Source organism: Aristolochia californica, unplaced genomic scaffold (assembly GCF_029961685.1).
Source record: "Aristolochia californica isolate CCGP_79_NKW_82.1479 unplaced genomic scaffold, dmAriCali1.0.hap1 SCAF_1, whole genome shotgun sequence".
NCBI classification, from domain to species: Eukaryota; Viridiplantae; Streptophyta; class Magnoliopsida; order Piperales; family Aristolochiaceae; genus Aristolochia; species Aristolochia californica.
The window spans coordinates 6,489,693-6,501,465 of NW_027181770.1; the positions used below are offsets into that span (position 1 = coordinate 6,489,693).

The window sequence follows — 11,773 nt, forward strand, 5'->3', positions numbered from 1 at the left end:
AGCTTCTGGAAAGAAATCCGTCTTTTATTACCTCATCTATCACTTCAATAGCAACAATTCCATTCATGTCCTCATTAATTCCCTTGATCTTGTGGGCCACAGCACCTACATCTGACCCTGAAGTTTCACTTAAACACCCTTTTCTTTAAAACAGAATGCCTTGGATACCCTGATGAGTCTCTCCGAGTCGACCCGCCCAGGTGAGCTCGCAAGTCACACATCTATGTTTAGAAGAAGGAAGGACATTTTGGACAAACGGCGTACACGAGGGGCGGTGGTCCTGTCAAAAGGTCTGAGTGAATCCATCTCTAAGGGAATGAGTTTCTAATGATGGGGCAGTGCATCCCTTATAATCAATTGCCTTGATTGCATGATTAGAAAGCTTAAGAAAATGATTAGCATGTGCCATGGCCTCTTAGATGCTTTCTCCTCAAATCTATTCCCAAATTATAATCTTAGTTGCATCATTTGAGATTGTACATTGAATTGGATACTAAGGAACAAAAGCAATTGGATTTTTTTCTTTTTCTATTTTCTTTAACAATATCAAATACAACAAGAATATTGCCCCATCTTCTTCAAAGAATTTGGTCTTTGCATTGGATCAATTTTTCACTTCTAAACCATTAATGAATGATTTTTATCAGGTTTATTAAAATCGACTCCCTTCTCCATCAGCAAAAATGGTTTACTGAATGAACTCCGTCCATGCGCGGAGCTCCTTTTGGCATTGTGTAAAGTCTAAAGAATTGATGATACTTTGACTCTGTAAAAATTCCTATATATTGAGATTAGTTAATTAGTTGACTCTTCCATAAGAATAAGACTCCTTTGAATCACTAATCTCTTAAAGTGATTCTCGTTACAAATCTATATATAAATATCACTCTAAATCAATGCACAATCGTGCTTTAGTTCAACAAATATCAATTTCTCATATGGTATCAAAGTTTAACGATCTGACTAAAAGGACACCATCCCAGAGGAGATATTTTATGGTCATGGGGTAGAGGCCGAATGGTGGAAGCGCTGATCTCGACAAGGGAGAGCGAGACGTTACAGCAAAAGGCGATATAGGATCAAGGTCGAGGATGAATCCTGGACACCATCTATGAGATTCAAGAAAGATGAAATAGTGGGTTCAGTGGTCAATTGGGAGCAATTGTTGTGAGACTCTAAAAAATAAAGACCTGAGGCAACTCAGTATGTAATTGAGTAATATTTTAAGACCTGTAATGACAGAATAAACTCAGCATGGTCCAACTCAATCATGCCAAGCTTGAGACCATTTACTTGATTCATGAGATTTGCCTCAAAAGCCTTCCCTATTGTTTCCCTGAAATCATTAAAATGATCCCTTGACTCATCCTTGTAGATGATGATTCCTTATTTTCATTCAATCTTCATTTTACATTAACATCAAGTATCAGCTTAGATATTCAAACTTTTATTCCTCTATCAGTTTATCGGCCTCATAAAGATCAAATCAGCTTTTCATTGCTAAGCTCATGCAAGCATAAATCTGAACAAAAACTGGGTTCCAACTTTGGAACATGCTACGTTACTACAACAGAATAGTTTATGGTTGAAGGAGTAAAGGTATGAACATGCAATTTGACCGAAAACTCATTCAAAGGAATCAGTAAAGTCGACTTACTACCCTTCACTTGAGGGTGCTTTCAAGAATTTTAAATCATAATTGAACAGTCACAGCCTTTTAGCATCTTCTGATAGGGTCGGTTACTTCATTCCCATTTTCCACCACCAAGGCTTGATGAAATGGCACCTGCAGTGGGCAATAGCTGCCCCCTATTAGTTTAATCCATGAATTAAGGTTAAGTGTTTTCTACCAAGTATGAACTTTATTGACCACCTTTTCCTCCTCTTATCCTTCGTATGAGGTTTAGGGTTTAGGGTTTAGTGTTATCCCAATCCTCGTCAAATCTTTTCCATTTGAAGTAAGGATGGGCATTAACATTCAAGAAAGAAATTAAAAAAAAAAAGTAATCATGTGTATCAAGTCATAACATCTACACCAAACATGATCTATATGCGGATGAGTAAGAAAGAAGTATAGAGTAAAATGTTCTTTTTTGAGTCCAAATCATGGAAATAGGCATGGAAGCAGCAATGTTAGGCCTTGGGAATTAAATTATGAGTACTTGATTATTTGGTAAATGGAGAGTACATGCCAACAATAATGTGGGATTGTTGCTTGGATTTTTGTAATTTGGGTTTCTTTAAGGAATGTTGGGGTCCATCCCATGTGCTTCCAATTAGAGCTTAATCAATAAAAAGTTCCACAAGCCCCAACTTTCCACACCTGACTCTCTTCTTTAAGCTTTTCATACTCATGGGAATGCTCTTTCATTGCTTATTTTATTGGCAGGGACTGAAGAGAAGTACCATGTTAGATGGACAACAAGGTGAGGAAGGGTGTTGGCTTGCATGTGAGGACTCCTAGGCATGCCTTTTTTCAGGAACTCAATGACTAGGCTCTCTCTTCTTAATAAGAATGCCAAAAATCAGGTGACCCTTGACCAAAAGGGTCAATGATGAGGTCCATATCTTACTGAATTCCTAAAAAGTTGCATTTCCTCCTAGAGGAGAGTGCATATATTATTTATCTTCTATTTGGTATTTTTCACTAAGGGATAGAAAAGCTTCAAGACCATTTTAGTAGTTCAATCTTCTAAATGGATGTGCTTTATAAGCCTTAGCATGAGTTGCCAGAGAGAGTTAATGACTTAAGTGTAATGACCCGATTGATTAATGAGTCAAGGAATTGGTCTTCTGCCAACTTGACAAACATGCCAAGAGCCTAATGAGACTTTCAAGGTAACAAGCAGTATTTTAAATGGTGAAGAAATTTTCAGTGAATGAAAGTGTCAAAGTTCCATTGGATTTGGCACTCTTTTTATCCAAGTTCACTGTGTAATTATTGTCGCTTTCTCTTGGATGCTTGTCTAGGTGCAGCCCAGTCAGCTGTTCTCAACAGGTTTCACACGAGAGAGAGAGAGAGAGAGAGAGAGAGAGAGAGAGAGAGGACTTATCTGCTATTTTGTAGAAACCATTTCCATGCATCTATCACAGCATCAACAGAGATTTCTCTTCCTGGGCAATAGACAATCTGAGGTGAAAACCTTCTCGCAGAGAAGCAAATCAATCACAAACAGAGGAAGATTCTTAAAGCAACTCATTAAGGACTTAAAATGTTAAACATAACCATCATATTTCTTGAAAATTTTGAAATATAATGTAGAGGCCAAAGATGCCTCTATCTTGTCTTCGTAGGTCAGTCAAATTAGACCTCATAATTTCAACCACACTCGATCCAACTCGAATTATACTTTAATCAAGAGAGAGTGGGTCCCGTACCATATAATGCAATCACATTCACAAAGCATCTTTGGGAATGAGAACAGAAGGCCAAATGGGTATGAGTCTACTCTCCTTTTAAGTGTTCTCAAGTTTCCAAATATATATATTTTTCTCCATGTGCATCCAAGATGGGTTTTTTTTTTTTTTTCTAACTGCAATCTACACTCCACATTCACATTGAACTAAGCAACTACTGGTTACAAGTCTTATCAGTTCTCCATCATAAAACATATAATTTAATGAAGTGAAAACGCCAGTTCATAACCTAACTTGCATGGTTTGGAAATGGAAGACGGTGGGATCCAGGAGAAGAGGTGGAAGAAGGGTTTTTGCTCAGCTGTCCAAACCTTCATGAAAAGATGGAAAACTAAAAGGAGGATCTCCGGAAGAAAGTTTTACGATTTGGCAACTCAATATACACTGTTTACACTTCGATCCGTTGAATCCTTGTATTTTACCTGTTTGACTCGTGACTGTCACTATTAGATCTCTGTCAGGCTAAACAAGACAAGGAGAAAGACTTGATTAATTTAGGCAGAAGGGTCCCACTTGTCTAGTTTCTGAATCACGAAATCGTAAAGAAGCTCTGCAGGATCATAATCATGGTCAAGCAATACCAGTATCCTATGATTGAAACTGAGCTCCAAAACTATGTACTGGAAGTCTAACATTCCCAGAAATGTCAAGGGATCCAGACTTGACAGAAATTCAGGAATTAGATAAGGAAATGCAAGCTCGATGACAGACCGCGTTAGAAGCTCATGCACAGTACAGCAAATAAGAAGACGAGTAGAAAGTGATGTCTTTTCCGTGTTTGAAGCTTGCTCAAGTAAGATCGTGACCAGAAAAACAAAAAAGCCAGGAACACGCATGAAGAATTCAATCAAGTGGAGATAGAAATAGACGGGTCCTTTCTCCAAATCTCGTGAATCTCAATTTCCTAAGCTCAAGGGTGGTGAACATTCACTATGAAAAGAAGCGTTAAAAAGATAAGTCAAAGACCAAATCCCGTTACAAGGACAGAAAAGGGAAGATTCTTGGTGGGATTAGAAAGACCCTTTCACAGGTGAACATGCCACCCATTTGGCCTCTTTCATGGGTGCAACAGTACCAGCCTACCGGTAGTCTCTACGATTAGGAGTTTTATCGAACAATACGTGGACAGAGAGAGAAACCCTGATTTCAGATAAATAAACAAATGAAGCTCAGTCGTGGGAAGATTAGAACTTCGAGAGAGAGTCATGGGTTTGAATGTTTTGTCGTGCGTGAGTGGTCTTTTCCGGAATTTGAGGGTTGGCCGAGGTGGGTGTTGGAGTTGATTTCTTGTCTGTTCTTTCACCTTCTAACCCTGTTCATCTTTATCTTCTTCAGTGACCTTGACATGATATTCACTTGTACGCATTTCTGGAAGCCCCTCAATTCAACCGAAACATCTTACCTGGAATTTGTCTGGCTTCTCTCTCTTTTGTCATCTTTGAAGGAAACAAGAGTCCAATCGAAAAAGCCAGTTACGTAAAACGGGGAAACGGCAATTGCAGAGCCTCTAGTGTAGGACCATTGCACAAGCAGAAAGAGCAATCAAAGTCGAACCCTCGAAGATAAAACAAAGATAGAATCCTCCATGGAGGTTGAGGGAAATCCTTTTAAAGCTAAATGGCTCATTATCATCATATAATGGACTTCAACTAGATTTAAACTTTTAGCCCAATCGTCTCTCTCTTCTTCTTATGAGGACAAAATAGCTAGCTTGAAAAATGAACAAATTGAGACTACTTTTGGGCCTGGTATTCTTCCTTCGTTGAGAGGCCCTTCACACCTTGCATGGTTTTTTAATCACGATCGGGACTTAACATTCGACAGGTCTGGTTTGGAAAATCAAATTTGACCCTTGCAGCCTTGCCTAGGGTGGTGTAGAACCGAGCCAAATTCGAACCTGCTGAGATTGGTTTGATCTGAATACTTTGAACTCGATCTCAAACATGAGCTTAACCTCGACCCTAAAATTGGAATTGAGCTCAAGTCCAAAATTTTTAACCGAGTTCGAGCGGGTGTTCAAGTTCCAACTTATTTTTAAAATTACAAAAATAAATAAATAAAATATTGTGATGAATTTAATTTCATTAAACTACAAGCTATCGTAAAGGAGTGAAATAGATCATACTAATGTATAATAACAAGCTTAATAGACCTAAAAAAAGCAAACACATTCATAAATAGTGTTTATTCTATTGGCAAACAACAATATTGGATGTTGAAGGACCCTAAAAGGTTGAATGATCATTCGTCTTTAAGGTTTGACATAAATAAGAGAAACTATCAACCAATTAAAGAGAGAATTAATAAGAACAATTAGAGTAAAGGGTATTTTCATAAAAAAAAATTATATGTTAATGAGTCAACTCATGAACTAACAAGCCTAACTTCAAAAATCTCGAGTTTGGTTTACTGTACTTAACAAACCTTATTTCAAGTTTGAATCCAAGTCGAACAAGTAAAAACTAAACTGAACCGAATTTCGAACAGTTTGTGAACCGATTTGGTTTGATGCTCCCCTTAGCCTTGCCCAAATGGGTAAGTTTACCCATGCCGAGTTGGATCAGTGAACTTTGGCTCGCACAAGTTTGACCCCAATTCCAAAAAAAAAAACCATGTTCTACTCACCAACAGGAGATTTGACTCACCCCTTCCGTTCCATTACAATAGTATCCAAATTACCCAAAAAATAATTTTATCTTTCGACCATGAAAATAAAAAAATGAAAATTTATTTTTTCAAAATTCTTAATAATAATTAACATTCTTTTTGTTCTGTTTTCTTAATAAAAACTAAAATAAAAAGGGTAGACATAGTGCAAGACGATCTATCTTGAAGTATTTATGTCATTTGAACCCGTCTACATCTCTCTGAAAAAGTTTAACTAATCAGATTTACTCCCTTTTTAATGGCGTCCATATACTGGATTGGCATCTCCAGTCTGCAGGATTTTCAGCAACAAGCCCTCTCCTACTTGTGTGATTATTATTTTACAATTGACAAGCACATCAAAGTTAAACTGAGGCTTTCTTACTGCTACTCCTATACAGTTACAGACTCGGCCATGATACCGAAACCAGTTCAGGTTTGACAGAGAAAACATGCTACAAGCACAAGTTTCACGACCAAGAAGAAGACAAGCAAAAACCTACCTATTTGACGCTTGGGGACTACAGAACAGAGTAAAGAATTGTCTCAACATAAAGCATTGATAGGACTATCTAGGCATTGGGTATCAGAAGTTTTCACGAAGCACATAGAAGGAATTTGATGATCAGTTGCTTCTGAAACAGACACCACCATAGACTCTTCCCTCAGCTGATGCTTCCTGTCCTTGCAACGAAGTCTTTCTTGGAACACTTCCAGAGCTTCCCGCATCCAATCATAGCGGCACAGCTTAATGGCTTCTGAGATGGATAACTGTTGAAGGGAAAAAGATCATTACCAGAGTGAACACATTAAAAAGCTCCTGACGAGGCATCTCATTTCCAACAAGAGAGATAAACAAGAAACAGAGTATGTTTTCAAACAGGAGTACTGACCCATCTTCTTTCTCGGCTGCCTTGCTCCGGCCAGTAGTCCAGCACCTCAGTTACCACCAATGCAAACATGTAACCTTTACAATATCCTTCTCTGCTGCAACTGTTTTCCCTGCTCTTGCTTCTGAATTCCCAAATACCTAATTCTTCATCCTATAGCAGGAGCATAAAAATTTATTGAGACCCTGTATAATATAAGTGATTTTTTTTTTTTACTGTTATTTAAAAACATGACTAGAACATAATTTTTATGATGAGAGAACATTGCAAGGAGTCACAAGAGACCCATTAAACAGGAAAGAAGGAAGTACAAACTAAACAACAATAACTATGACTGATGACTAATTGATAGGAAAAGGACTCCACTGGATTCACTTGTCTCTAGTGAACTTGTCATACATATTCTTTTGTTAACAATGATCTGTGCAGATATCTTCCCAAAATGCATGTGAAAGAGAAGGTCGTATCAAGTTGAAGAGTCAACAATAGAATTGGTTCCGTTCATAAATATTTAATAATCAGGAGAACAAGAAATTTTCATAAAAATAGAGCATAATTGGATAACAAATACATAGAAGACAGTAAAAGAATGTGATGAAGACAGTAACAAAGGATCATCACTGTGCGCTAGTTATAAGTGGAGGGGTTGAGAGGAAATTACCACTAAAAGCAGTACTTATCAGTTCTCATATCCAGAAAAAAATAAAATTCAACAGGCCAATTAACTGGACACAACAAAACGGTCACAGCTACTCTCAAATATAGAATCAGGGAAAAAGATTTGTCATTTAAGTTTGATTCTACAAGCAGAATCTTCCATCTCTATTTTTCATAGGAAAAACATAAACAGAAACGCAAAACCAAGGTCTGTTGCATTTCACTGAAAAGGTGGGAACAAAAGAGAGTAAAAGACACCAAATTGGTAACAAACCAAAAGTAAAGAAGGCTATACCTCAAGTTCTCCCTTAATCCCAGCTTCCTCCAAGGCTTCACGGAGTGCAGCATCCTGCACAGATTCATCATTTTCCCATCCCCCCTGAAATCAAACAGAATAGATGACATTCAACTCGAACTGTCAAGTCAACAGCAGTGAACAAATTGGAAAAGTTTTCTCATAATTTATTGCCTTTACTGCCTATTCCAGATCAAATTTTATAACAAAGGAGGTGTACTCACAAACCTTTGGAAAAACAAGGTCATCACGATTTGGTGAAGAAACCATAAGAACTTCAAAGCCGTCTTCTGAAGCAGCAGCATCCTCTACATGTTTGAGCCGATAAGGGATACATCTGTTTTTGTTTTACCATAGTCAGCAAGTAAGAAAATGAGTTATATACGTTTTCTACATTAGATTAGATACAGCAGACACCGCACAAAAATGGTAAACAGCACAACATTCGATGCATAAGATCAAACATTTTCAACAGAAAAACAAAAAAGATTGATGATATGGTCAACCAAATTCAAACTCTCTAAGATACTGAATGACAACCAAACGGCAGTAATAAGGAGGCAAAACACATTCAAAATTGTCACAAAACCTTGACAAGAATTAAAATATGACAATTAGCAGATTTGGTCACACATTAGTGAAAATTTTCCAAATATGTGTTGGCTGGATCCAGGGGCTATCTGACCATCCCACATATCTGTGTTCGGCATTCCCCAGTTCCTCTGGAACTTCAGTGGAGAAGCAAAGCTTACCATGTGAGCCACGCTGAGATAATACCATGCCAGGCCCTAAAGAGCATCTCATAAGAAAAAGCTAATCATTCTCTGCTTTCTGGTCAACACATTCCCTATGAAATGGACAAGATCTTTTCATCTAGTGAACTCTATGCTCTGCTTTTTTAGTTTCTCTAGTTTCAACATTGGCACGAGTGACAAGAAAGAATAAAGAAAAACAGTGATTTAAGAAAATATTCTTGAGATTGGATCTCTTGATCTTTAGATAAAATGAACAAATAAATAACAGAATGGTTCTTTATTTATTTTAGAAAACTATCTGTATTCAATACAGTACCTTTTTTAAAGCAGGAAATTTGCATCTTTTAATGTTGATTTTCTAAAGAAGATGATGGCCAACAAAGCTTGTTGGCTCTGAAGTAGCTGAAAAAGGAACTTATAACTCTGCAATAGCTAACTACAAGTTGATAGCTAAGTTTATACGGAGAACTATTAGGCATCCATGCTTTGAGATCAAGAATGAGACACGAGATCCCCAGGATCTTCCCCTTGAAATGATAAAGCTTGTTGACCAAGACATATTCATGCAGGAACTTCCACAGCTCAAATACTCAAACACAGTAGGATTTGGATTCATGCTTTGATCATTGACAATAGGTTGATGCTGCATCAAGTAATGGACAAAAATTTCATACCGGTGCACCAGCAACCAAACCACTTCTTTACGTTCAAGTAAAATTAGTAAATTGGAGACGAATATCTTCCATACTTAATGGCCTGGCAAATTTGGCGTTGACCATTCTGTGTAAAAGTTACAATCAGATGTCCATTCACAATTTCATCACTATCACAGCCCAATGAACAAGAAGAAAGTCATCAAAGAGCAATTAAGTTGTCTAAGTCAGGTCAATCGAGGATCCTGCCAGAAGGATGTACATGTGAATATGTTAGCATAAGAACTCATAACCCGGTTCTGCCCAACTGTGCAATTCCATACAAATTATAAATTTGCCCAGCACAAATTCTTCAGTGACCTAACTTTGTGATTTGCATGACAGGACCATTGCAGTAAAACTCGCAAAAATGAAGGCCTAGATCCCCTAAAAGAGTTTGTGCAGGCACCAAGCCTGGTATGCCAAGACTGAACAGGGAGCTCATCGACACATATAATTACCCAGATCCAAGTATCCTTTTTTGCGGGAATGTTGTAGTTACACTCGGCATCGAAATTCACAGACTTTTCCCACCGGTCGAATCCACAAGAGTAATTACTTTGTAAAAGACATGAGCAACTTTGGCACCGACCCACCAGATGTATGCCCAGGGTTAAGCAGGTGGAAAATGAAGAAGGGCTTCTGTACGCCTCTAAGAAAATAGAAGAAGAAAGAGAGAGCGAGAGAAGGAAATACGCCAGAGAAAAAGGTTTTTCTGCATCTAAGAACTTTATGAAGCACACGAGATACATCCAAACAATGTACTGAAAGCAACAGAAACACTTTTCGGAAAAATAAAAATAACAATGAACACATAACTGATAAACACAGATGCAGCAAAGTGACAGTTACATTACGGACGACAAATCCCTATGACTGGATGACAGAAGTTTATAAGAACCAAAAAAAAAAAAAAAAATGAAAATGGAACAATGAGAAGAAGAAACAAAAAAGAAGGTAGGAGAAAAAAGTAGCCAAGAATTTACCCGGCGACAAGTCTAAGTCCCTGATCATAAAGTTGCCTCTGGCGACCAACACGAGCTTGCAAAGGTGACATGGTTTTCTCCCGAGATTCCTAACCAAATGAAGATTAATGTCGAGTAAGAACTCAAATCCTTACAGCCCAACTGAACAACAATTTAAAAAGAAAAAAAAAAAAGAGTTTTTCCCAGTCCCCATGAACGAGTTACCGTTCAGAAAAGCAGATTGTGCTCTCATAACCTCGGCAAGTCTCCACCACTCTACTCCCAGAACAAATTCTCCTTCCACCTTGCGTCTTTCCGCAAGCAACTCAACTGCATCCAACCCGAAACAACAACATCGTCGCTCCACAGACCCCTAAAAACAAAAACTTAGCGCAGATTCACGCAGAAAGAACATCTCAATACCGAGGTTTCGATGGTCGACCAGCACCAGCTGATCGAATGTCATGCTAACCTCCGACTCACCCCAGGTTTCACACAGATTCCGCGCCAAAAGGAGAGATTATCACGAGGACCCAGAACAAGAAACTTAAAAGAAACAAAGAATCTAACACGATAACAGACGAGAAGGCGAAGTGAAATTTCTAAACGGAGCTTCAGAGAAACAACGAAGGCCGTTGAATGCAGAGACTTCAAATGAGAAGGAACCAACAAGCCCAAACCTCTATTTATATAAGTTTATTATTAGACAATCAATTATTTTCTCCTCCATGTTAATTTCACAAATACTTTATTAGATACCGGGAGAGACGGAAAGAGAAAGAAGCATCGTTTCGTCGACGCGGAGACAAGAGGGCCATTACTCGAAGAAGAAGAACAGAAGAGAAAGATAAGGTCGAGGACAGCCGGAAATCGGGCACTTTTCATTGACAGGGGAAAAAAACCGCGGGACTATTAAAAGGAGGGAAAATTACGCTTATAGAATTACCGAAAAAACCCCCAGTGTTTTCAGCAATGACGCTACGTGTCCCGATTTTGTTCCATGGACGGACTGGATTGGGCTGCTGCACCGGATGAAAGCGTCCTTTTCCGTTTCTTTTATGTGGACCCATCTAAAACTGCAGCCCACCCGGATTTTAACGAACCATCTATGACCCGGCCCGAACCGCCAACCCGTATTCATATTATATTTCATGTAGACAATATTAAAATCTTATAAAATCAAAAGGGCGGCCTAAGGCGCTGGGCACATACATCGAACCGAGCCAGTTTGGGTTTACTTGAGATTCATTAATCCGGTTTGCTCATCTATATATAATCTGATCCTCAATTTCTCATTCTATTTTAAAATCATACAAAATAAATTAAAATTTAAAAACCTAGATTAAGTCAAATACCAAAACATAAGTTATATCTGACTTGTTGTTGAAACCCGTGGGTTAAAATGCTCAAACCTTTTAGAAAATCACAACAGGTAAATCTATAAGGACTGACCCAA

General features: G+C 38.2%; 1 protein-coding gene across 2 annotated transcripts; it reads right to left on the reverse strand.

Annotated features, from left to right (window-relative positions):
• Window positions 1-6,285: 6,285 nt before the first annotated feature.
• On the reverse strand, window positions 6,286-11,153 carry LOC137957734 (nudix hydrolase 13, mitochondrial-like). 2 transcript variants are annotated; one of them, XM_068805173.1, is made up of 7 exons: window positions 10,741-11,153; window positions 10,543-10,647; window positions 10,339-10,427; window positions 8,134-8,242; window positions 7,906-7,989; window positions 6,957-7,106; window positions 6,286-6,834 (listed from the first exon to the last, which is right to left on the reverse strand). In XM_068805173.1, exons 3-7 carry the CDS (start codon window positions 10,407-10,409, stop codon window positions 6,610-6,612), a joined length of 639 nt encoding a protein of 212 aa, XP_068661274.1. In that variant the 5' UTR covers window positions 10,410-10,427; window positions 10,543-10,647; window positions 10,741-11,153; the 3' UTR covers window positions 6,286-6,609. The 2 variants fall into 2 exon arrangements, with proteins under 2 accessions (XP_068661274.1, XP_068661273.1); XM_068805172.1 differs by having other exon boundaries at window positions 10,543-11,153.
• Window positions 11,154-11,773: the final 620 nt, after the last annotated feature.